Below are 25463 nucleotides of genomic sequence, written 5' to 3' on the forward strand. Positions count from 1 at the left end.
TATACTTAAAATGCATCCTAGAATTGGCACTGTAAATCTATTACACAAAGAAAGCTAAACATAGAGGCATACAATAGGAATCCACTAATTCTTAAGCCTCCTAAGCTTTATCCTTCTCTGCACAAGAGTTAGAGCCTGTAAAATGTTAAAGAAAGAGGGGGTAAGTCTAGCCACTTAATAACCAAGGTAAATCTACCCATGCAGTTGTATATCATTGACAAAAACATAAAATATGGAAAGTGGATGTTCTTAAAAAGAAAAACATGCCTTAACAAATAGTTTTACAAGAATCACACACATTATGTCTCAATTATTCACTACTGTGAAATCACATGGTACATAACTATAAGACATTCAAACATATAACTATGACTCGATATCAATATGACTTGCCACATCTTGATTAAGTGACATGTTGTTTATCACATAGGCAAGATCGATCATCTTTATACTCTCCTTATTTTCTCTGATTGAAACCGTAGGCTATACACTAAATAGGATTCTGTCCATGTGAATGGACTATGCAAGCTCACCACTGTGAGGTGTGACCCGGCCAAATATCACATAACTCACTCTCGGACCATAGCTTCCCCTACTCTTGAATCTCTAAGGTCTTGTATTTCCTAGACTAATTTCTTTGATAAATTGGTTGAGATAGTTAGGTTCTAGTCCCTTGACAAACTATGAGACAGTCCTTCAATAAATTATGGGATAAGGCTATAACCCCATACACTGGAGGATAACCAAAATGCCTTATAAATTTTTCTACTCCTATCCTTATGCGAACTCTCACCTATTGATTATGCCATGTACGATGCTCACTCATTTTTACATCTCATTTATTCATTATCAAATCAGCATGTTGGGCTTACGGTTATGCATTACCCAATGAGCATCGTTACTTATTTTCACATTTATCACATAAATCCACTACTTTCAAACTCAACACATTCCTCTTTATCAAACTCATCATCAACTATTCAATTTTACATCCCATTACATTGCAATTATGTAAATACAAGTTTTTTATAGCATTTTACATGCATTCACACAAGTCACAATTCACAAGTTAAACACACATTTCACATTGTGTTGTAATCAACATATAACTACCTAAAATAGGATTTTTCAGGTTACTTCAAACCTTTGAGAGATTAAAGGTTTATCCCTTAATATTAAGCTTCTAAGCTTGACTTTCCAAGCAAAATAGTGTTTTCAAGAGCTCAATCTATAATTAATCAATTTTAAACTTTATCACAATGTCAAACACACATTTTCAACTCTTATCTTCCACTTCTAGACTACCCAAATGCCCATATTTTTCATGTTTGTGTTTACCCATTCGGTTTATTAACTCTCTTTTAGTCCCCATTAATATGAATGTGCTATTAAATTTCCATTAATAGCATTTCTATTCTTCCAACAACCATTATAGTTATTAAGTGCAGATATTAATGAGATCCAACAATCAAAGATATCAAAACTCATTATTTTTAGGGTTATATACTCAAATATACTCATTAACTCCTTTGAGTCAAGAATTCAGACCCATAGTCTATATGAACAAAATTATCTTACATTATCAAACCTAACTAAACACTTCATAAATGTAGAAGAGAATGAATTCATCGTTTGTGCGCCATGGTGGGCGTGCTGCTCACTGTAGTATGTGGCATAGAGACCTTTCTTCACATTTTCCACCTCTCTTTTCAATACCTAGGTTTGTCTTCACTTTGGACTTATAACTAGGGTTGAAAACATAACCAATTACATTCACTAGACCTCCTTGGACACACATAATGTCAAATCACTCAATTCATATCATTAAACTTAATTAATCCCTTAATAATTCGAGGATTAAAAATTTGAAATGTTACATGAAGGGTCGACCCTTTTATTTTCAAGCTTAAAAGGTCGGCCCTTTTAAGCTCAATTTGTCACTTTACACCTCAAAGAAGTTTCCTCTTAGATTTTTTTGGCTTAACCTAATTGACTGCTCTATTGTCCGTTACATTTGGTAAACGTGTAGAACATCAATGACACCTTTATTTTAAACCTACACCAATAGAATCTAACTTGAGTGAGTGGGAAAATTTCACTCGGGAAATTCTCATCTCACCCATTATCATACAAGTCCTCGATAAGCACAGATGACGCACTTAAGTTTCCTAACCTCTCAAGTCTGAAGATCAGTGACCCTCCATCATCAAAATTCCCACGCAAGAATCTCTCTTGACTAAGTTACCAGCTAGTCGAGCGTTGCCTCTAACCTTATGGCTTCTTTTAGTTGGAATTATTCTTCCCTCAATTTAGATGTAAAAAAGGGTTCCGTTAACCACTTGATACTAGTTATGTCATTCTTACTAGTATATGTGTTACATATCTATATCTCCTTTTTAAACTACTCCTTTGTGCCTATTGAAGACTCATTTTTAATGCAACACATTTTCAATGTTCAATCCCTTAATTTCAAAATAAAAAGGAGAGTTTCAATCACATAATCATCAATTAATCATCTTCAATCACATGTCATACCCATCCTTTACTTGCAGTAAGTATTTTGACTCTTTTTAGATTTTACAATTTGCATATATACTCAACTTAGGGCCTAAAATACACAATTTAACTAAAACAACACATAATACAAGTAAGTGTACATATAAACTCCTAGTTGGCATGCCATTAATAAATATACACATATAATACTTAAAATAAAGATGCCTATAGATTAGGATTAAAGTCCTAAGCCTCAGTCTATTTCCCCCGGTCATGACCCATGAGCTAGCTCCTGTAATGTTAAAGATAAAGCAGTGAGTACAACCACTCAATAACTAAGGTATTTCTAACTTATACTAATGCATGTCAATCAATTTAAATGCAAGTGGAAAACATTATTATACTTAAATCAAATTCACATATTTAAACACATAATTACATTCTTCATCATCAATGTATAAATTCATGAAATTCTATCATGATAATCAATATTCATAATGATACACGGTTAATCACATTATTACATCTTAAGGGACAAATACATACAACCATATGCCTTTTTTAATCACAATATACATGATCACCTGTGTTATATCTTCCTTATACCTTTGACATGAAATCATGAGCTAAAACACACTATGCTTATCTAAAAGATAAGATTACCCTAGCCATTCAAGTTAGAGAGGCTAATCGGCTAAGGTTTATTTAACTCACTTGTGAGTCACAATTTCTCCCAAATCTTACATTGTGGGGTATCATTCTTTCTAAATTGACTTCTTCATTGAACAAGTAGAAAACTAATTAGGTTCAAATCCCTCATTGAGCCAGTGGGATAATCCTTCGTTAAATAAGTGAGACAATAAATATAATTAAATCTAGCAAACCATCAAGTTTTGATGATAGCCTTGCCATGTGAATTTTAATTTTTTAATTTTTTTTTAGGCTAACTCTCACATCTCATAATTATGCAGTGCATAAAAGATGCTATTTCTCATAGAAATAATTTTGAATTTTTTTTACATTAAATATGGTCAGATGGTCATAAGTGAAATTTTTCCATAGAGATTCCATATTGGAACCATGGACAGTCCAACAACATCGAAGAATTCAGAGTCAACTCACGCGTGACGCGTCATCCTTACCTTCCACTCGTCAATCTTTTTCAGACTTTCAGTCTATCAGAAGTCATAAGGTTAGCACTTCGCATGCACGGCGAACAACCTCTTGTTCTCTCTCTTTTCCTGCGCATCCTCATCTCCCTTTATATCCTCTTCCCTTCTCAACCTCAGCTCCAAACAAATCCCAAGTCTTGTTTATTGAATCCTTTACTTTCATCCATTAATCTCATCATGCACGCACAAGCCTCATCTCTAACCCTAGAGGTCACCGTTTTATCTGCTGATAACCTCCGTGTCGATCGGACTCCCGTGACCAACAACGTGTATGTCGTCGTTCGAGCGGAGTCCATCAACAGCTTCGCCACGGGCATGGTGTCGGCTACAACTAGCCAGTTCTTGTGGAACGACAAGTTCTTGGTAGATATGGCAGTGCACACGAGATCGATAACATTCGAGGTGAAGCACAAGACGGCAATGGGAGTGGTAAAGAACGTCGGTGTGGCGAGGATTGCGGTGTCGGATTTTCTTGGCGGAGGAGGGAGTGGCATGGTGGAGGACTGTTCTAAGGTTTTGAGCTACAGATTAAGAGATGGGGAAGGTTGGCCTAACGGAGTGATAAATTTTGAGGTGAAGGTTCTTATGAGATGCTCATCTTCTAAAACAAAACCAGTGGCGGCGATGACAGGGAGGAAGGTGAGTTCTTGTGGGTTTCAGATGAGAGCATCAACGGCGGATCAGATGAAGCTTAATGGAGTTGTCATTGGGGTACCCACATGTTGGAACCCCTGTACTGGACGAAATTCTTGATCAAATGCAATTTTTTTATATACAAAAGCATGGAGCAGCACAAGAATTTGGAGAATTTTGTCAAATGTGTACAAATTAAAGTACAAACAAATGAATGTGGATGTAATAATATCTCCCTTTTGGCTTTTGGTGTTGTACTTTTGTTGTACTGCCTGAGTTTTAATCGAGCGTTCAGTTCTCCATTAAAAAAAAAAAAAAAAACTATGTAATAAGATAGTGGATCCTCGAACGTTGAGAATTCATATTTTATGAAGATTATTTATTTTTAAAAAATATATAGAAAAAATTTATATTATATAAAAAAATAAAAAAAAAAATTATATGAAGTTATTGATATGTTCAGAGAATTTACTCCCGTGTGCTGTATAATTGTTTCACTTGTTGCTTGGTATGTTTGCACACAAATATTACTATGATAAATTTTTTTTAATAAAATTAAAAGTAGTTTACATGAGTTGGGCGGTGGGAAACTGTATTGATTCTATGAAAAGTAATGAAGAACATTTTTGTCTTTTAAATATTTGTGTAAAAATATATGGTATTCTAATTTTTTGTGGTGCATGTTTCTGTTTAATATTCAAAAATGATGCAATATTAATCCTACATATTAAATTTGATTATTTGTTTATAAAAAAATTACATAAAAAACCTCAAAATTTTAAAAAACGATTCAAAAAATTATGAATAAGTATTACATAAGAAAATTAATATAAATTAAATAAGTATTACATAAGAAAATTTTAAAAATTAATATCAATTAAATCTCACAAATTACAAATAAGTACAATAGATAGATGTTTTTTTTACCTATTTAAAATATCAAAATATCATTTTGATTGGCCGTCAGGAGAATATCGAATTATTATTATTGGTAACAATACAGGTAAGTAATTAAAAAATTATATTTGTTTTAATAATATATTATTAAAATATTAATAATTTAATATACAATAATTTAAATATTGTTATTCACAAATCTTTCCACACATTTTATAAGTCAAATTCTTGAAATGTACAACTTAACTAGTGCATTTGTGAATAAAAACTTGTAACTCAAGTAAAGTAAAAAAAAAAACACATTTACTTATAAATCTTGAATATACTAGTTGATTTGTAAATTTTTTAAGGAGGATTTATAAATTTTGAAAGAAGACTTATAATTTATTATACCATTTTAACTTACAATTCAGTTAGTGTGAATAACATATTTACTTATAAATCTTGAATACACCAGTTGAGCTGATAATTTTAAAAAGAAAATTCATAATTTTTGGAGTAAATTTTATAAATAATATTATATAAATATTATTATTATTATTAAATATTAAAGTATCAATATTTTAATAATATCTTATTAAAACAAGGGAAAAGACTAAAATTTCTCTTAATTATCAATTTAGTATTTAAGTTTTGATTCAATATAATTCCATCCTTTTAATTTATTGAGTTAAGAAATTATAAAGATTGAGTTGTACTCAATCAAAAAATTAAAAGAACTGAGTTATTTTGTGTTAAGACACCAGAAATTAAGTTGTTTTGAAGCAAAAATTAAAGGACTAAATTGATAATTGAAAACAAATTCAAGGACCAAAATTTATATTTTCCTTCAAAACAAATATATTATTTTTAATTATTTATAAATGTTGTCAGGACTAATAATTCGATAAGCACCCATTAGTGGATCAAAAATGGTCCGTCAAAATGATATTTTGGTCTTCTATATGGATAAAAAATAAAATTTATTTCTTGATATTTATTTATATTTTCAGGGAGTTAGCCAATATTAATTTTCTTACCAAGTACTCCTCTTGATCAGAAATTGGTAACCATTTCACAAAATTTAGGTAAAACCTTAATATCCTAAAAAATTTACATCTTTTTAATTATACTTTAACTTTTTGGTAATATAATTATACTTTTATTAAATATTCTATATAAGTACCATACTAATAATAATTGAAATTTTAATACACCATTTTTTTCAAAAAGAATAATATATGAAATAGAAGTATAATTGAAAAATAAAAATAAAAATTACCTAATGTCTTATATTTTTAAACAAGTAGAGCTTCTAAAAAATGTCTTACATTGTGATTTGGAGAAAGTATTAATTTGTAATTTTAAAATCAATAATTGTCAAAGTTAACATTTTTTTAATAATGAAGTGGCTCATGCATAGCTTTCAAATGTTAAAATAAAAAATTACACCAATAAGTTTAAAATATCAATGTTTTTGAGTGAATTGTTGAGAAGTAAATTTTTTAACATTTTTTTTTCTGGATAGACACAAGGTGAATTGCAAGACATTTTAAGCAAGTACAATCTCTCTCCACTTAGTTACCGAGTCCAGATCCACTAACTGCATAAAATTGACGATGTGTGTTACAGAAAGAGACGGAAAAAAATAAAACAATAAAAAAAGTGGTGGAGTATAATTATCAGATGTGAACTCCAGAGTCCATACATCGTTACATTTTCTGATGTTACTCTCTCTCTGACTTTGACTGCATGACTGCGTGAGTGTGAATGATGTGTTTTCCACATTAAATCACTTCATCCATTTGATACTTTTCCTATAGCTTATGTTCCTCGTGTGGTTCTTTGTGAATAGGTTGCAACTTGCAAGGAGTTGAGGTTCCTACCGTCTAAAAGTAGTGTAGGCCAGTTGACTAAGATCTGAACGAACTATTAGGGTACGTATAGAATTGCTGGCATGGGTATATCTATACAAACGAAAGAAAGAATAGAAATAGGAAAATCCCAATTTACATTCCCTAAAGACGTGTCACTTGACCAATAAATTCAGTTCCTGGCGTGCTTGGGAATAAGACGATTAAATAACTCAGCAGTGGCACCAGCTATTTCTGCATTGTTATCAATTTTTGGATATAAGCAATAGAGAATCATCCAACCAATATAAGTCAAGTTCTTAAACTGAAAAAGATCACTTCAATTCCAAAATAAGAGACTTAATTATAAATAGCTCTTACAAATTTGTTTAAATATTGTGAAGTCTCAAGGATCTTGAGTATTTATGACAAATACAAAAGGAAGACAATTTTTTTTTAATTTACAAGTCAACTTCCTAAATTTACAAGTTAACATCTTAGATTTAAAAGTTGAAAATGTAAAAAGTTGGCTAGTAAATCTATGATATTAACTTCTAAACTTAGAAAGTTGACTTGTAAATTGTCAGGAGAATTTTTTCCTTTTACGCAATATTTTTAGGTTATTAATATTAAAAAATAATTCATATTCTCAAATTTTGACTAAAAGTCTTGCTTAAAGTTGTTTAGGTATAAAATAAACTCTACTTGAGCGTTTCACAAACCTGTCCTTAGTTTACATATAAGCAAGTCCAGACAAGTCCATAAAATTTGGGGTTGCACGTCAAGGTTTCTGCGTGCCTAACCATGAGCAAATACGAACTTGCCAATAGGCAACATGGCTTAGCCCAAGGTGGGAGAAATGAATCAAATCAACTTAACTGGACTGAATTTTGGTGGATCATGACAAGACCACTTTACCACTTTGAATATCACTTCTTTCTTTTAAAAAAAAATTTTTGGGGTTATCTTTGAATGCCAAGTTGCGCATTTCCCTCCATGTGAAGTTCTTTAAGATATCTCTTGTGATTCATACGTCATTTCTAGCTAGGACTCTAACAAGACTACTGTGTACCACTTTCAATATCCAACTGTGTATTAAGCTGTTTGTAAAAGATTCTATTTGCCACTCTACATAAATTTCTTTAAGGTATCCCTTACAAGTCATGCCCCCTACTAGGCAAGACTCTTATTTAAAGACATTTAGTCATAATCCAATCTAAGATCTTTTTTTAAATTTAGATCGGGTTGTTGGATCCTTCTTTTTATTTAAAGATTGATAATCCAAAAACAACATGTGAATTTAAAGTCAAGGATACCAATTATTTTTTTATATAAATTTTTGGGACAACATTTCCTTTTAACTATTAAAATTGTTACATTAGGACAACATTATTCTGTTTTTTAAACTTTCAGAGAACATTGCATCAATTGAAAGTTAAGAATACCAATTACAAATGGTGGAAACTTCCGGGCAATTTTCTATTTAATTCGGCTAAAAACAATAATAAACAGTAAGTAATGATCACGAGGACATAACAAATGAGGTAAAATAATATAAGAAAAACTCATTTTCATCCTTCACACGCACATACTCAAATACAAGCATGCCATTGACCCTATTGCATTGGGCCCGTTAGCCTGGATTATTTTTTTTAATTTTTTTTAAAGAATATTATAATATTTGTCCACTTAACTACTTTTGAGTTTTAATTTCAACAGATTCAAATAATAAGATAAACAGCAAAGTCATAAAGTAAAAAAAAAAAAAAGAACAAACAAGTGAACAAGAAGCTAATGAATTAACTCATATCTCCTCCATTATCTATGTTATGAAAAAAACTATTAAGGTTGCGTTTGGATAAATGAACTTGAGTTAAAAATTTAAATGTAAAATCTCATATTTAAAATTTTTTGTTTAGATGATATAAAAAAATTCAAATTATAATATTAAAATCTTTTGTTTGGATCTTAGATAAAATTTTAAATTCTATGTTTAAATTTAAAGGTAACTCAGATGATGTCGACAATCCAGTCCTAGTCAAAGTTGACAGTCCAATCTCGATCAAGGGTGACAACCAAGTCTTAGTCGACACTAGCTATCTGAACCCTAACAACATTAGTAGTATAGTCTTGATAGATAGTAATAGTCTGGTCCTAATAGATGTTGGTAGTTCAATCTTGAACAACGCCTACATAGTAGAATGAGGCAATGACAACAATTTGAGAGCTTCAGATTGGACCTGGATGACAACACCATACCATTTCTTGTTAACAGCAACATTTGGTGCTGGATGAAGAAGGCTGACGGATTGAAGATGGTGATCAATAATTAGTCTTGAACAACAACAGTAGTGGCAGACCGACACCAAGTAGTAGAGGAGATTGATTGAAAGTGAATTGAAATTTGAAATTCCTAAACTCGATTGATGCCGATGGTTCAGTCTCAGTTGGTGCCAGTGGTCCAGTCCTAGTCGAAGTTAGCACTTTAGTCTCGATTAAAGGTGATCATCTGGTCCCTGATCAGTGTCGAATGTTCAGTCCCAGTCTAAGTCTGTTGTTCGATCTAAGTTGTCATAGGTGGTTAGGTCCCAATTAATGATGTCGAAGTCAAGAAGGCAGCAAAGTAGACAAATAAATGTGAAGGAAGAGAGAGGCTTTCATAAAAATTTAAAATAATATGGGTTTAGAAATGATTTTAAATTATAAAAGGATTGAGGTAGGATTTAGAATAGGGCCTAAAAGTGTGTGAAAACAACAGCCAAATTCCTGACCACTTGGTCATGAAAGCTTTGATACCATGTCAAAAGATTATTTTAGATAGCTTTGATACAATCTTAATGGTTTGATGCCTAAACCATTAAGATAGTTTTATTACAAACTAACAATAAGCTTACCTTTAGCAGTGAAAATGAATAATGGAGGTAGTGGTTGCCCATTTGGTAAGCGTTTATTTAGGTCTCTAAGATTGTCAAAGAAGGAGTGTGCACATGCTTCTAACTAGATGGGAGTGATAAATTTAGGTGACATTTAATATGAATGATTAGGGTTTTTCAAAAATTAGTCATCTTGCTATATGGCTTATGTGTGTAGGAACCATAATCAAAGAAATATATTATAACACAATCTAGATATAAATAAATTAACTTTCTTACAGCAGTGCAACGTAGATTTAGTGAATAACAAAGCAGCCTTGACACAAGATCCACTGCTTCTTGGGGCATTCCCTCCTGAAAAACCTGGAAATTAATAATTCATCAGATCACAGGGATTAGTCATCCAAACTTCTCTAGAGAGGAAAGAGCATACAGACCTTATGCCATAGGTGTGCTTTAATATGAGGGAACTTAAATTCTGTGTACTTTGGATTCATGCACTTCATTTCTTCTCTCGTGGGTGTGCCCAAGATCTATAATTAGTATATAAAAAATGCTCAGATTAATAAGCATAGACGGATAGAACACAACCTTCAAGAAGCAATATGGTAAGAGAAAAGGGAATGGAAAGAAGCCAACAAGCATAAAAAATTGTACCTCAACTATTTCAACCAATTGATCAACCCCACTTTCTCACGAAAATAGTGGCTACAAATAATACAACATATATTCCTGACAAAAATGTGTCATTTATTTTGAGACCTATCTAAGGGGTTTAAAACCAAGATACCAAATTTCTCAAGCTAAAAGGAAGTCCACAACAAACAAAAGAAAGCAAGGTCACTTCCATAATAGCTATATATGTAACTTGCAAATTGCAAGTATCAAAGCCTAAGGCAACAACATAGAGGAAGAATGGACCCAAAATTACTGAGAAAAATATCTAAAAGAAAATAAATCAAATATGATAGAAATTACTCATGGATAAGAAACTTCATAAAAAAGTTCATCTTTGGGAACTGGCTTATGTCTCACTTGTCTTAAAAAGAGCTCAGCCAAAACACAACCAACAGACCATATGTCAATAGCATTTGTGTATTCTGTTGAGCCAAATATAAGTTCTGGAGCCCTATAGTACCTTGAGCATATGTATGATATGTTTGGTTCACCAGACACTTAAAAGTGCATTAATGTTGTAAGATCAAGAACATATTACCATACAAATCTCAAATTCATAACATAAGAAGCATACCAACATCTTTGCACTCCCAAAATCACACATCTTTAGTTGAGGAGTCTGGGAATTAACCTGTGATGTTGACCACATTTCATTTTTAATAAGATTATTTATTGTGGCAATGACTTCAGTAATTCAATTCTCATCCAGAAGAAGATTTTAATGCAATTAATTAAAGCATTTATGACGCTAATCAATCAATGTAGCCTTGGAAAGATTTTTGAACATATTTAAAATATTTCTTTACGGCATCTTCATGAAATGAAAATTCTAGAGCAAAATGGATATTTTGCCCGAAAAAAAAAGGGGAAAATCAAAATATCAATCATGTTCTGGGCTGAAATGTTAATGTAGACATCCAAAAATCTTACCAATAAATTCTGGGGTTTGATGTTACGATGACAAATATTGTGAGATTTTTGAGAGGAGAAATATGATTTTCTATTGATCATAATAGTAGGATACAGAAGACTATATATATACAGAGCTAGGAGACAAGCAAATAAATAGCTAATAAATACTAGTAATTCTAATAAATCCTATTAACTCCTAATAATTAGATAATAATATTTACAATAAATACAATATCTCCACACTCCCCTTCAAGTTGGATCATAGATGTTAATCATGTCTAACTTGCTTATGCAACTTTCAAATGCGGGCTTATGTAATCCCTTCGTCAAAACATCTGTAACTTGAAGGTTTGTAGGTAAATAAATCAAACATATGATTCCTTCTTTTACTTTTTCTCTGATGAAATGTCTATCCACCTCCACATGTCTTGATTTCTCATGTTGAATAGGATTTAAGGCCATGCTTATAGTTGCCTTATTGTCACAATAAAGCTTTAATGGTGAGCGCACTTCGACATGTATCTCTTCTAGGATTCATTTCAGCCATAACTCTTCCATTATTCCTTAAGCCAAAGTTCTTAACTCGAACTCAGCATTACTCTTGGAAACAACCCTTTGCTTTTGACTCTTCCAAGTTACCAAGTTCCCCCAAACAAAGGAACAATAACCATAAGTTGATCTCCTATTAGGATGAGTTCCTCCCCAATCTGCATCTGTGTAGACCTCTATAGTTCTCTGTTCTTATTTCTGGAAGAATAACCCTCTACTAACAGTAGCCTTTAAATATCTCAAGATTATATAAACTGCTTCCATATGCTTCTTCTTTGATTCAAACATGTATTGGCTAGCCATGCTTACTGCAAGGGCAATATCTGGTCTTGTATGGGAGAGGTAAATCAACTTCCCAACAAGCCTCTGATATCTCTCTTTATTAGTGGCCTCTTCATTCTCATTGTCTTCTTCTTCAACCTCATCATAAGAATCATCTTCTTCTTTTGACTCTTCCTTATTCTTCTTAGGATTCTTTTTCTTCGGAACCACAATAGGGGTTTCAGCTGGCCTACAACCTAACATACCTATTTCCTTTAGAAGATCAAGTATATACTTCCTCTGAGATACATAAATACCTTTCCTTAACCTCATAACTTCTATCCCAAGGAAGTATTTCAAGGCACCAAGGTCTTTTACCTCGAATTCTTTGCCCAGAACAACCTTTACTCTTGTGATTTCCTCAAGATAATTTCCTATAAGAATAATGTCATCAACATATACAATAAGGATATACCTTTTACCTCCCTCAACTTTAACAAACATTGTATGGTCTGACAATCCCTGCTTATAGCCTTCTCGCTTGAGGACTTTTGAGAATCTGTCAAACCATGCCCTAGGAGACTACTTTAGGCCATATAGAGATTTCTTCAATCTTCATACTTGATCACCTCTGCCTCTATTAAATCCTAGTGGTAGAGTCATGTAAACTTCTTCTTTTAGTTCTCCATTTAGGAAAGTATTCTTGATGTCAAGCTAATGGAGTGGCCATTCTAGATTAGCTGCTACAGATAAGAGAACTCTAATGGTGTTTAATTTTACCACTGGTGCAAAAGTCTCTTTGTAGTTGATACCATATGTCTGAGTAAACCCTCTTGCTACCAAGTGTGCTTTTAACTTGTCAAGAGTTCCATCGGCCTTGTACTTTAGGGTGAAAATCCACTTGCAGCTTACAAGCTTCTTACCACTTGGCCTCTGAACAATTTCCTATGTTCCATTCTTCTTTAGGGTTCTCATTTCCTCCATGACTGCATTTCTCCATTTTGGCATTTCTAATGCCTCTTCAATATTATTGGGAACAACAACTTTATCTAGACTAGTGATAAAAGCATGATAGCTTAGAGAAAGAGCCTTGTAGGATATGTGCTTTTGTATTGGGTGCAAAGTACAAGAGCGAGGTTGTTTTCTAAGAGAAATAGGTAAATCAAGATTAGATTGAACACTCACCTATTCAGGACTTTGCTAAGGTGATTCAAGAGCTACCACTGGTTTTGACTCCTTTGGTGCTTCAAATACAAGTTTCTCTCCTTCCTTGGATTTATGCTTTCAAGAATAAACCAACAAGTCTTTATCTTTTTGCCTCTCTATATCTCCCGTTGATGTTGAATTATCTTCTGTGACTAGCACAAGAGATGGTGATGGTGGTAAGGGTTCGGATAAGAGTAATGGTTCTGGTAATTGAGGTGGTAATGACTCTACTGGTATGGACTAAGAATAAGGAAGCATATGTTCTTTGTTAATCTCTTGTTCTTAAATTTGAAATTCACCTATACTCTCCCCTTGAATTGAAGAATTAGGATAAAAGGGCATATCTTCATGAAAAGTAACATTAAGGCTTACAAACATGTGTTTGGAAATAGGATCGAAATATTTGTATCCCTTTTGAGTAGGGGAATAACCAAGGAATATGCATTTTGTAGCACGAGGTCCAAGTTTACTAGATTGATGGATGTGAACAAAGGCTGTATACCCAAAGACACAAAGAGGGATGTTGGTTTCAATATAAGATGTGGAGAAGACACTTTTTAATTTTTGAAGAGGAGTATCAAAAGACAAAATATGACTGGGCATTCGATTGATGAGATAGGTTGCAGTTAAGATGGCATCCCCCTAATAAAACTTTGGGACATTATGGGTGAACATGAAGGCCCTAACCACTTCAAGAATATGTCTATTTTTCCTTTTTGCAATCCCATTTTGTTCGGGTGTATGGGCACAAATGCTATGATGGACAATGCCATGCTTGTGAAGAAAGGTACTCAAGACTTGGTTAAAATATTCAGTACCATTATCGGTATGTAGAACTTGGATATTTGTGTTGAATTAGGTTTTTATCATGGTAAAGAAATTGATAAATACAGATGCAGTCTCAAACTTGTCTTTTAGGAGATACGCCCAGCAAACACGAGTATGATCATCGATGAAGGTAATGAACCATTTTGATTTGGTGTAGTTTGGGATACAAGATGGACCTCATAGATTACTATGTATGGTAACAAATGGTTTGGTGGGTGTATGCGGTGTTCTAGGAAATGATGTTTGTTGGTGCTTTGCCAGTTCACACACTTCACATTTGACATCATGGTTGGTAGGGCAAAGGTTTGGGAACAAACGAGATAAATAATGAAAGTTAGGATGACCCATCCTCTTGTACCATAACAGAATATTTGTATCTTTAGAGGTTGATATAGAGTTACATATATTAGTGGCTTGATGGTGACTCACTCTATTATTCTCAAGGAAGTAGAGTCCCTCGCACTCTTTAGCACGTCCAATTGTCATACCTAATGATAGATCCTGAAAGACACAATAGGTTGGAAGAAAATTAGCACAACATTTAGATTGCTTTGTTAGTTGGCTAACAAACAACAAATTGCATGCTAATTTTGGTATATGAAGAACAGATTCTAGAGTGATAGATTCAGAGATACGAATACTCCCTTTCCCCGCAATAGGAGTAATGGACCCATATGTAATTTTGACTTTCAAATTTCCAGCATATGGAGTATATGTAGAAAATAATTGGTGGTTATCGATTATGTGATCCGATGCACCAAAGTCTACAATCCATACTGTTTCAACCCTCGACGTTTTTAAGGCTTGAAGAAAATTACCTCTTTGTGCCAAGAAGACAGAGACTGACTGTGGAATCTGACTAACACATAGTGCATCAGATTCAACAACTTTTGATGATAGTTTTGCAAGTTTCATCATCCATTGTCGAAAGCTTATGAGCAAATGGGTACAAATCAGATCAAGAAGACCAAGACATACCACTTCTAAGATTAGAAGCCCCATTTCCCTTAGAAATTTCTGGGTATTTGTGTTCTTTAGGTCCAATTTATTCTGACAGTATACACATTCAACGAACAAGCCGAAGGCTTGGAAGACCCACAATAGGAAAATGCTGAGACTAGGTCTAAAATGTTCCATCATTGCCGGAACAAGTTGTCGTTGTCAGAAACGCGCCGCCACGCACTCGGACTCTCCCTCTGACGCAGACTGGACGAGTGGTGCGTGTGACAGCCACGCGCCGTTGACGGACGCTAAACTTCAGGGTTGTGCCGAACAAAGGTCTCTAGTCCTTCCTTGGTTGGCGATGGATCCAACGACACCTCTCGTCCTCCATTAGGGCTTTGTTCGTCAGCTAGTCTAAAACTATGCTATACGACAGAACAAAAACTAGCTAGGGTTCTGATCTAATGAGCTCTGATACCATGTGGGATTTTTGAGAGGAGAAATATGATTTTCCATTGATCATAATAGTAGGATACAGAAGACTATATATACACAAAGCTAGGAGACAAGCAAATAAATGGCTAATAAATACTAATAATTTTAATAAATCCTATTAACTCCTAATAGTCAGATAATAATATTTATAATAAATACAATATCTCCGCAAACACCAACCACATTATGCAAATAATTTAATGCATGACATATTTACGAGAGAAACACCATGACCACTCAATAAAAGCATGAACGTGATAATATTCTAAATAATCAAAATTTCCCATGCCCAGAGAAAAAAGAATGAAAGCTAAACAACTCCAGGACCTTGACTTACCGGGTATGTATACAATTGTACATAAACGATAGGCACGTGTTGGTGCATCCTAGTATATTGCTTTAAGACTGTATAGATGGTTTCAAGTACATACTCCAAAACTAAGTTCAAGAACAATTCATCTTTATCAGTAATAGAAAAGGAATAGTTCTTAAATTGACAAACGTTAAGGTGGTCAAGCTTGCGAATTATCTGGAGTTCCATATTTTTATATCTTTTGTCTTGCAATACCTTCTTAATGGCAACTGCTTCATCAGCCTCAACACACTTGGCCTACAATTACACAAGGGATGTGGATGATGTAAGACACACTCACGCACGCTTGGACAGTGCTAGATAGAGGGAGAGAGTAGAGAAAACTAGAAATAAAGAGGGAGAAATGAAGAACATAATGAAGGAGCAAGAGAGGGAGAAGCAGAAACGTAGAGGGATAGAAGAACTATCAGAAATTTCAATCAAATATTACATTCATCAAAAGTGCTATATTACAAATGCAAACTAGTCTACTTAAACTAACTTTCCTACCTAATAAGAAAATCTTAATCACTTGTCTAAAGAAAGCTAATGTTTAGATTTCCCTTCTAACAAAATAACACAAAAATAAACCTTAATACCATGTTAATATAAAGCTAGGTTTTAGATTTCCCTTCTTACAAAATATTAAAATAACACCAAAAGAAGCTACAAACTAGGTAGTTTCTTACAAGCTAAAGAAAATACTATAATAGTAATACAATGGCTTAGGTTTCTTCAAACATGTTATTCTCATATTTCATCAGTGGATCCTGAGATCCAAATAACAATAAAGTAAAAGATCAGCATGCAAGTAAAAATACATGAAAAAGAAACATACCTTAAAAACGACCCCAAAGGAACCAGTGCCAACCACACATTCTGCCATGTATGAAACTGTCTGAATGCCAAATTAAGGCGAAGTTATTAAAAGCACCCTTTTGTAGCAAGCCAGATATAATTCAATGTGCAACTTGCTGACAACGTAAGTAATATAATATATACAAAATAAGTACCATAATCATTACATCTTGTCAAACAATAAGCATAAAGTTGTGAAGATGATTAAAATTCAAGAAAAAAGTTTATTTGTTTGTTTGATTTTAAAAGTAACATCAATACTAAAAATCTATAATGACAACTAGAGCAAGTCTGCAACTAATACAAATGTTTAAACAAAGGAGAAAAAATCAGTGATCAGAATCTTAGGCAATAGAGTTACCAACACTCCACATTCAACAATCTTAGCCAAAGCAAATTATGAATTTAAGAAAGTGGATCTTTAGAATATAATCATTCAAAGAAAACTTCAGGACTAAGGGGCAGGGGAACAAATAAGAATTAGTGAAGTCAGCTGCTTTGGTTTTCCATCTTTACCACCCATGGCAGTAGTATAGTAATTATCTGACCTACTTCTGTTCCATTACCACTTACATTAGTCGCCTTTATATCCTACATGCAGCAAACTTTTATCAAATTCAGTAACTGATTGCATTCCACTTCTATATTGATGCTTTAAGGTTCAAACATTTCAATGAATGTACGTTGGTTCTTGAAATCTAGCATTGACAAAATGGTGTTTTTTTGCATTGCAAAAAGTATTTAGAAATGCTTCCAATTCTATATTAGGAAAGTGATGATAAATAGACATTAAAAGTAGTCAAATAAGGGGAAAATAATAATGGATACCTTTCCATCAGAATTGTTGCCTTCACATCTCTAATTTTCATTTCATGGCACTTCTTTGGAAGCTGATGATAACTTAAACTCTCTGTTTTGGCTACCGCAGATACATTGGATGCATCTACAGTAGCTTCTTTTGACACATCCACATTATGCTTCCCATCTATCCTCCCTCTCCCAATAGAATGTGTTTCCTCAGGTACTTTACCATTAGTTTCTTGATCAACCTTAACTCTCTTCGTGATATACTGCCCTCCCTAGAAAGATACAATTTGGAATTGAATTATACCAATTCGAGACAGATGGCCCATCCAAGGTACATAATGTTTCTTTTTCTTTTAAAGCTCACACTGTTTGATAAAGTTTACAAAAATCACCACTTAATTCATCAGACAATTATCACTAGATTTAAAATAAGAAAACACAATAGCGACCAACATAACCAATAAGTAAATAAAAATTTAACTCATTACCCGAGTCCTAAGTTACAAACAAGCAATAATGCAATGCTACCTAAATTTAAGTTTCTCTTAGGCAAAACTAACACCTACTTCCTTAATAGGCATACCTGTAACCTATTGTTGATAATAAATGATGATAATTGGGAATATATCCAATTAACAATCCTATTTGGAACATGAGGCCAGAAGCCACAAGCTTAAGCTAGGTACAAACCGAAAATAGTTGGAATGAAGTTTCATCTCTTGTAAGTTTTGGGGAAATCATGCAAAGTTCAAATACAATAACACCAATCCTCCTACAGCTAAAGCTCTCGTCAGATTAAAGCAGCAAAGGAGTAACAGCTAACAGTCCTGAAGTGTGTCAAATAGTATCAGGCTATCAGCAAATGAGACAGCATGATTAGAAGATAACCTCAAATAATCCAATCTAAAAACCATTCTAAATAAACTAGCTATATCTCAAACATCCTAAAGTGATTATTACAATCATTAGTTACTCAGATAATAAGACAAAATAAGGTGTATGAGATGAATGGAGTACCCAAGTTCGAAAAGGATGAATCCCAGAATCAAGCCAATGAATTTGTTAAGAACAACATTATAAATTTGTCTTATAAAGAGAAAAACTGGTAAACATTTAGGCATAACATAGTGCACTTCCCTATGTTATGTAAACTGGTAAACTCCGCCTATGTTTATAGCCGGTCCCAAGCCCGGGTAAAGGAGGAGGGTTGTGTTAGGCCATCAACAGCTAATGTAAAACTTTGTTGAATATATCATGAACATAGACAATAGACGTTATAATGTTAATGCTAGGTCGTTGCCCGTAAGTAACACGCTGCATGGCTCGAGTACAGTGATAAGTGAGTTAGAGCCGCTGCATCGGCGCCCGGATGTAGTGTTAAATGAGCAAGGGTTACCACATCATTCTGGACACACGCGGCTAAAGAAGTTAATCTATAAGAGCAAAATTAGATTTGATACTTGGAATGTTGGGACATTAAATTGTAAATCTGTAGAGGTTGTAGGGGTTATAATTTAAAGGAAAATCAATATCCTTTGCCTGCAAGAAATAAAATGGTGTGGAGAAGAAGCTAAGGATATTCAAGGTTTCAAACTTTGGTATACAAGGAAAGTAAGTGCTCGCAATGGAGTAGGTATCATTATAGATAAGGAGTGGAAGAAGAACGTTGTAGAAGTTAGTAGAATTGGAGACAGAATTATTTCCTTAAAAATGATAATTGGACGTGAGACTGTTAATATTGTTAGCGCTTATGCGCCGCAAGTCGGGACAGAAGCCAATCTTAAGGAATTATTTTGGGAGGATCTGGAAGGGTTGATTCGACACATACCACAGAATGAAAAGATTTTTATTGAAGGAGACTTTAATGGGCATGTCGGGAGGGAAGCTGGTCAGTATGCGAGGGTGCATGGTGGTTTTGGTTTTGGAGAGCTAAACAATGAAGGATAAACTCTTCTTGATTTCTCATTAGCGTATGATTTTAAGATTGCCAACACTTGTTTCAAGAAGAGAGATGAGCATCTCATCACTTACAAAAGTGGAGCCTTAAGGTCACAGATTGATTTTCTTTTGGTTAGGAACATAGATAGAAGACTTTGTAAAAATTGTAAGGTGATCCCCGGAGATGCTGTAATGACACAACATAGGGTCCTAGTCCTTGATGTGTGTATTATGAGTAAAATCCAAAAACGTCGACAAGTAGTAACACCAAGGATTAGGTGGTGGCAATTAAAAGGTGAGAAGCAAGATATTTTCAAGCGAAATCTTTTGGATAAAGGAATTTGGAAATCTCAGGGAAGTGCTAACATCATATGGGAGGATATGGCTAAAAAGATACGGGAGGTTGTAAAAGTAGTTTTGGGAGAATCGAAAGGTTCTGGTCCGAGAGATAAGGAGTCTTGGTGGTGGAATAATAGTGTACAGGATAAAATCAAGTATAAGAAGAACTGTTTTAAAGCCATACATTTGTGTAACAATGAGGAAAATTGGGAGAGGTACCGTATGGCTAAGAAAGAAACTAAGAGAGCTGTAGGTGAAGCTCGTTCTAAAGCTTTTGAAGAATGTTATAAGAACCTTGAGACGAAGGAATGAGAGCAAAATATTTATAAGATTGTCAAGAGTAGGGAAATAAAATCAAAAGATCTAGAACAGGTAAGGTGTATTAAGGATGAAGAGGGAAGAATTTTAGTTACAGATGATGAAATTAAAAATAGATGGGAGACTTACTTTTCTAAACTTTTCAATGATGGAGATGATTCATCTAGTAACTTGGAGGATTTAGTAACTGGTGAAGGAGAATAAAATTTGTCATTCTATCGAATAATACATGATAAGGAGGTAAAGGAAGCTCTTAAGAAAATGGCAAATGGTAGAGCCAACGGACCTGATTGTATATCTATCGAAGCGTGGAAATGTTTAGGTGAAGAAGGGGTGAGATGGTTAACTAAGTTATTTAATGTGATTTTACGGTCCAAGAAAATGCCTGATGAGTGGAGGAGAAGTACATTAATTCCTATTTATAAAAATAAAGGAGATATTCAGAATTGTACTAACTATAGAGGGATTAAACTTATGAGCCACACAATGAAATTGTGGGAGAAAGTAATTGAGCACAGGTTGAGATTGGAGATAAGTATTTCTGAGAATCAATTTGGTTTTATGCCAGGTAGATCAACTACAGAGGCGATTTATCTACTAAGGGGATTAATGGAAAAGTATCGTTGTAAAGATAAAGATTTACACATGGTTTTTATTGATTTGAAAAAAGCTTATGACCGTATACCAAGAGAAGTGCTTTGGAAATCGTTGGAAAAAAAAGGAGTACGGATTGCTTATATTAAAGCCATATAAGATATGTATGAGGGGGTAAAAACTAGTATAAGAACGCCTAGTGGTCAAACAAAGGATTTTCCTATAAAGATTGGACTACATCAGGGATCATCTCTGAGTCCTTATTTGTTCAACTTAATTTTAAATGTTTTGACGGAATATATTCAAGAGGAAATCCTGAAATGTATGCTCTTTGCGGATGATATAGTTCTTATAGCAGAGACAAGAGAAGAGGTTAATTGCAAACTTGAGTTATGGAGGAGGACATTGGAGTCAAAAGGTTTTTGTCTGAGTAGAAGTAAGACGGAATATTTATATTGTAAATTTGGTAAAGGACTATTCGACAATAATTTGGAAGTAAAATTGGGAGATCAAATTATACCTCAAGTAGAAAAGTTTAGATATTTGGGAGCCATTATTCAAAATGATGGCGAAATTAGTGAAGATATTTCACATAGAATTCAAGCTGGGTGGTTTAATTGGAGAAAAGCTAAAGGAGTTATTTGTGACCGTAAGGTGCCTAATAAACTTAAAGGAAAGTTTTATCGCACTGCTATCAGACCAGCAATGTTATATAGTAGTGAATGCTGGGCTCTAACGGGACAGCAAGAGAATAAAGTTGGAGTAGCAGAGATGAGAATGTTACGATGGATGTGCGGACATACACGTAAAGGTAAAATTCAAAATGAGCACATACGCAAAAAAGTGAGGGTGGCACCTATTGAGGAAAAAATGGTAGAAAATCGGTTGAGATGGTTTGGGCATGTATAACGAAGACCAAGTGAGGCACCAGTGAGAAGAGTGGAACATATAAGTTTGAGTCCGATTAAGAGAGGTAGAGGTAGGCCTAAGAGAACACTCTTGGAAGTTGTTGAACGCGATCTCTTAATTAATAATATTCCTAAAAGCTTGATAAACGATAGAGCACAATGGCGTCTTGCAATCCATGTAGCCGACCCCACCTAGTGGGATAAAGGCTTGTTGTTATTGTTGTTGTTGTTGTATAGTGCACTTCCCATTAATTTAGGCCAAAGAAAAATTCACTTCCTCCCCAAGTTATTTTTATTCCCTATCAAGCAAGCAAACACAGAGGTCTCTAAAAAATAATAAAATAATAAAGTTAACAAGAAAAACAAAGGCAGAAAAAGTCAAATTTACAGGATTTGATGAAATGGATGACCGCCCAGAAGCAATGCTTTTGAGTCGTCTCATCATATTCATAGTTAATGATTTGCACCCTCAACAACCAACCTAGGCTCTGAATCCCAAATTCTATAACCCTAACAAGATGAAAATAAAATCAAGAAATTTGAAAGAAGAGAGAGAAATCAGTTTTTCTCTCCCCCTCCAACTAGATCACACCAAACAGGGAAAAAAAAGGAAAAGAGAGAGAACAAAATAGAAAATGAAGCCAAACACAAACTTACATATAAGCGCCCTTTCCTTTGACCTCTGAGACATAGCTTCTAGGTTGCCATTTTGTTTTCATGGTTAATTTTTTAAATTTAAAATCATATTCTCAAAATTGTATGGTCAAAGTATTAAACTGCCATTAAATCCAATCATTCACAGTCCAACTAAAGTCCCACCATCAAAGGTTCAAGTTTTGTACCTCCGTCAAACATGAGAGTTGAAGTAGAACGGTCAATTAATCACCGACGAAGAGTAAATTAATGGTCAAATTCTTAAAAGTTTTGAGGTCAACCTAGGTCTTCTTTCTAGGATCCAATTGTACTTCAATCCTGAGATTGAGATTAATAAATTGATGTTATTATAAATATTATGTTATAGATGACCATAACTCATAACCCTTAAGATTCCTTTATCCTTAATGTCCTCATGAATGGTATGGAAGGAGTTTCTAATCTTAATAGCGTATAACTTTCAAATATTACATAATATACCATTATAGGTCTCATTATATCTTTGTAACATTAGGGTAGGACTTAAATGATTGGAGGCCTATAAATATAGGTTATGTCCAAAGCATATATACACTAATAAATAAGAATTCTCCTCCATTATTTTCTCTCCATTTTTGCATTATCTTGTCTTTCTCCACTTTTCATATTAACTATATTTTACAATACGTATCAGCACGAATTGGCTCTAAAAATAAGGTATGAGCTTTTAGTTAGATTAATATGTTCTTATATTATATATATAACTATATTTTATATTATTATTTTATTAACATTCATGGTTATGTTATTCTTATATTTTATTATTTTATTTTCCTATCATTTCATTTTCTTAGTTATGAAGTAATTTTAAATTTCCTCCATTTTATTCATTTGAAAATAATCATGTGATTAGTGAATTAATTTAATCAAGTCTCATTTAACATCTATTGCTTTATTTTTATTATTTGTTGTTATATATTTTTTATGGAGATTGATATACTTATTTTTATTTCTTTATATTTATGTATTTGATGTCATCATCATGATTATTATTATTATTATTGTTATTATTATTATTATTTATTTCTTTATTATTTATTTATTTATTATTTTTATTACTATATTGGTCTTCCATTAAATTAATACTATATATACATATTATACATTTTGTGTTTGTTTATGTGTATATATTGATCAATTTATGTTGTTAATATAATTTGTTTTATCTATCAATTTATTTGCTTTACTTCATTTCTTTATATTTATTATGCTTTATTTGTTTTGTAAGTTTGGTTATTTATATTTGTGTTTCTTTATATTGTGCCTCTTTTTATTGTCTTTTATTATAAATTATATTTTAGCATGTGTGTGTGAAATATTTTTTTTTACTATAATATTTATTTATTATGCTTTATTTATTAATTTTGTATAATTCTAATTGTTATTATTATTTTAGTTTGAATCATGGCAAATCTTATCAAACTTGAATTTACGGCTCTTGATATTATGGGAAAAAATTATCTATCATGGGCGCTAGGTGCTAAAATTCACCTAGATGTTAAAGGTCTAAGAAATGCAATTTTACCTGAAAATTAAGCAAGTAGTCAAGATAAGGCCAAGGCAATGATATGCCTTCATCATCATCTTCATGAAGGGCTAAAAGCTAAGTACCTTACAGTAAAAGATCCAATAGAATTGTGGATTAACCTAAAAGAAAGATATGACCACCAGAAAACGGTAATTTTACCTAAAGCCCGATATGAATGGATGCATTTAAGGTTGCAAGATTTTTAAACTATAAGTGAATATAATTTAGCAATTTTTAAAATAAGTTTTCAATTGAAATTATGTGGTGGGAAAATCAATGATGAGACTTATTAGAGAAGACATTTTTAATTTTCCACGCTTCAAATGTGCTCCTGCAGTAGCAATATCGTGAAAAGGATTTTAAAAAGTATTCTAAATTAATTTCTTGTCTTCTTGTAGCTGAACAAAATAATGAGCTACTGATGAAAAATTATGAAATCCATCCCATTGGATCAGCTCCATTCCCTGAAGCAAATGTGACTATATGTAGTAATTACTATAGTCGAGGTCGTGGTTGTGGCTATGGCCGTAGACGTGGTCGTGGCGGGGGACGTGCTAATTACCATTATAATAATGGTGGTAGTACTAGTTATACTCCTAATGCTCACTAAAAGAAGAAAAATAATGAAGGGTAAAAAAAGAGATAAGAGCGGCCCTTCAAAAGTTGTTGAAAATCAGTATTATTAGTGTGGTATGAAGGAGCATTGGTCACGTACCTATCGTATGCCTGAGAATCTAGTAAAGCTTTATCAAGCCTTCATCAAAGAAATTCAAATAATGTGGAATTAAATTTTACTTTTCAAAATGATGATGTTAAGGCATATTTTGCATACAAAAATGATGATATCAATTAGTTGGATGATATTAATGGCCTTGATGCTATGACACACTTAGAGGTAGCTGATTTCTTTGAAAATCAAGATTAGACGAGTTTGGTTGAAAAATAATTAGAATAATTTGGATTATGTTTCATTTATGTTTCTTGTTTTTCTTGTAATTTAGGTTATGTTTCATTTAGCTTTCTTGTTTTCTTATAATAAAATTATTATTACTATGAATAAATTTTATTTTATTAAGTATTTATTTTAATACATTCTCTTTCTTTTGTTGAAGAATATGGATATTTCCTTTTCTTTCATTGGACACAAGAATGAAGATATATATCTCGTGGATAGTGCTACAACGTACACCATACTTAAAGATAAAAAATATTTTACTTGTTTAACAATAAGAGATGGAAGCGTTAATACCATAGTTGGTAATACTAAATTAACCGATAGCCGGAAGAGCAATTATAATATTATCCGAAGGAACAAAAATTATTATAGATGATGCATTATATTCATCTAAGTCTT

General features: G+C 33.0%; 1 protein-coding gene and 1 pseudogene across 1 annotated transcript; one reads left to right on the forward strand and one right to left on the reverse strand.

Moving 5' to 3' along the window:
* Positions 1-3730: 3730 nt before the first annotated feature.
* LOC129298646 (BON1-associated protein 2-like) lies at positions 3731-4548 on the forward strand. The gene has a single exon (XM_054937071.1). It carries the CDS (start codon positions 3846-3848, stop codon positions 4419-4421), a length of 576 nt encoding a protein of 191 aa, XP_054793046.1. The 5' UTR covers positions 3731-3845; the 3' UTR covers positions 4422-4548.
* A 2675-nt stretch (positions 4549-7223) lies between these two features.
* LOC129298645 (shaggy-related protein kinase theta-like) lies at positions 7224-22339 on the reverse strand (annotated as a pseudogene).
* Between the last annotated feature and the right edge of the window lie 3124 nt (positions 22340-25463).

The sequence above is a fragment of the Prosopis cineraria genome, unplaced genomic scaffold, assembly GCF_029017545.1.
Source record: "Prosopis cineraria cultivar Desert tree isolate PC_DT_omini unplaced genomic scaffold, ASM2901754v1 PC873, whole genome shotgun sequence".
Taxonomy (NCBI): Eukaryota; Viridiplantae; Streptophyta; class Magnoliopsida; order Fabales; family Fabaceae; genus Prosopis; species Prosopis cineraria.

Coding starts and splice junctions, on each gene's coding strand:
- LOC129298646 (XM_054937071.1), top strand. CDS start 3,846: ATGCACGCACAAGCCTCATCTCTAACCCTAGAGGTCACCGTTTTATCT.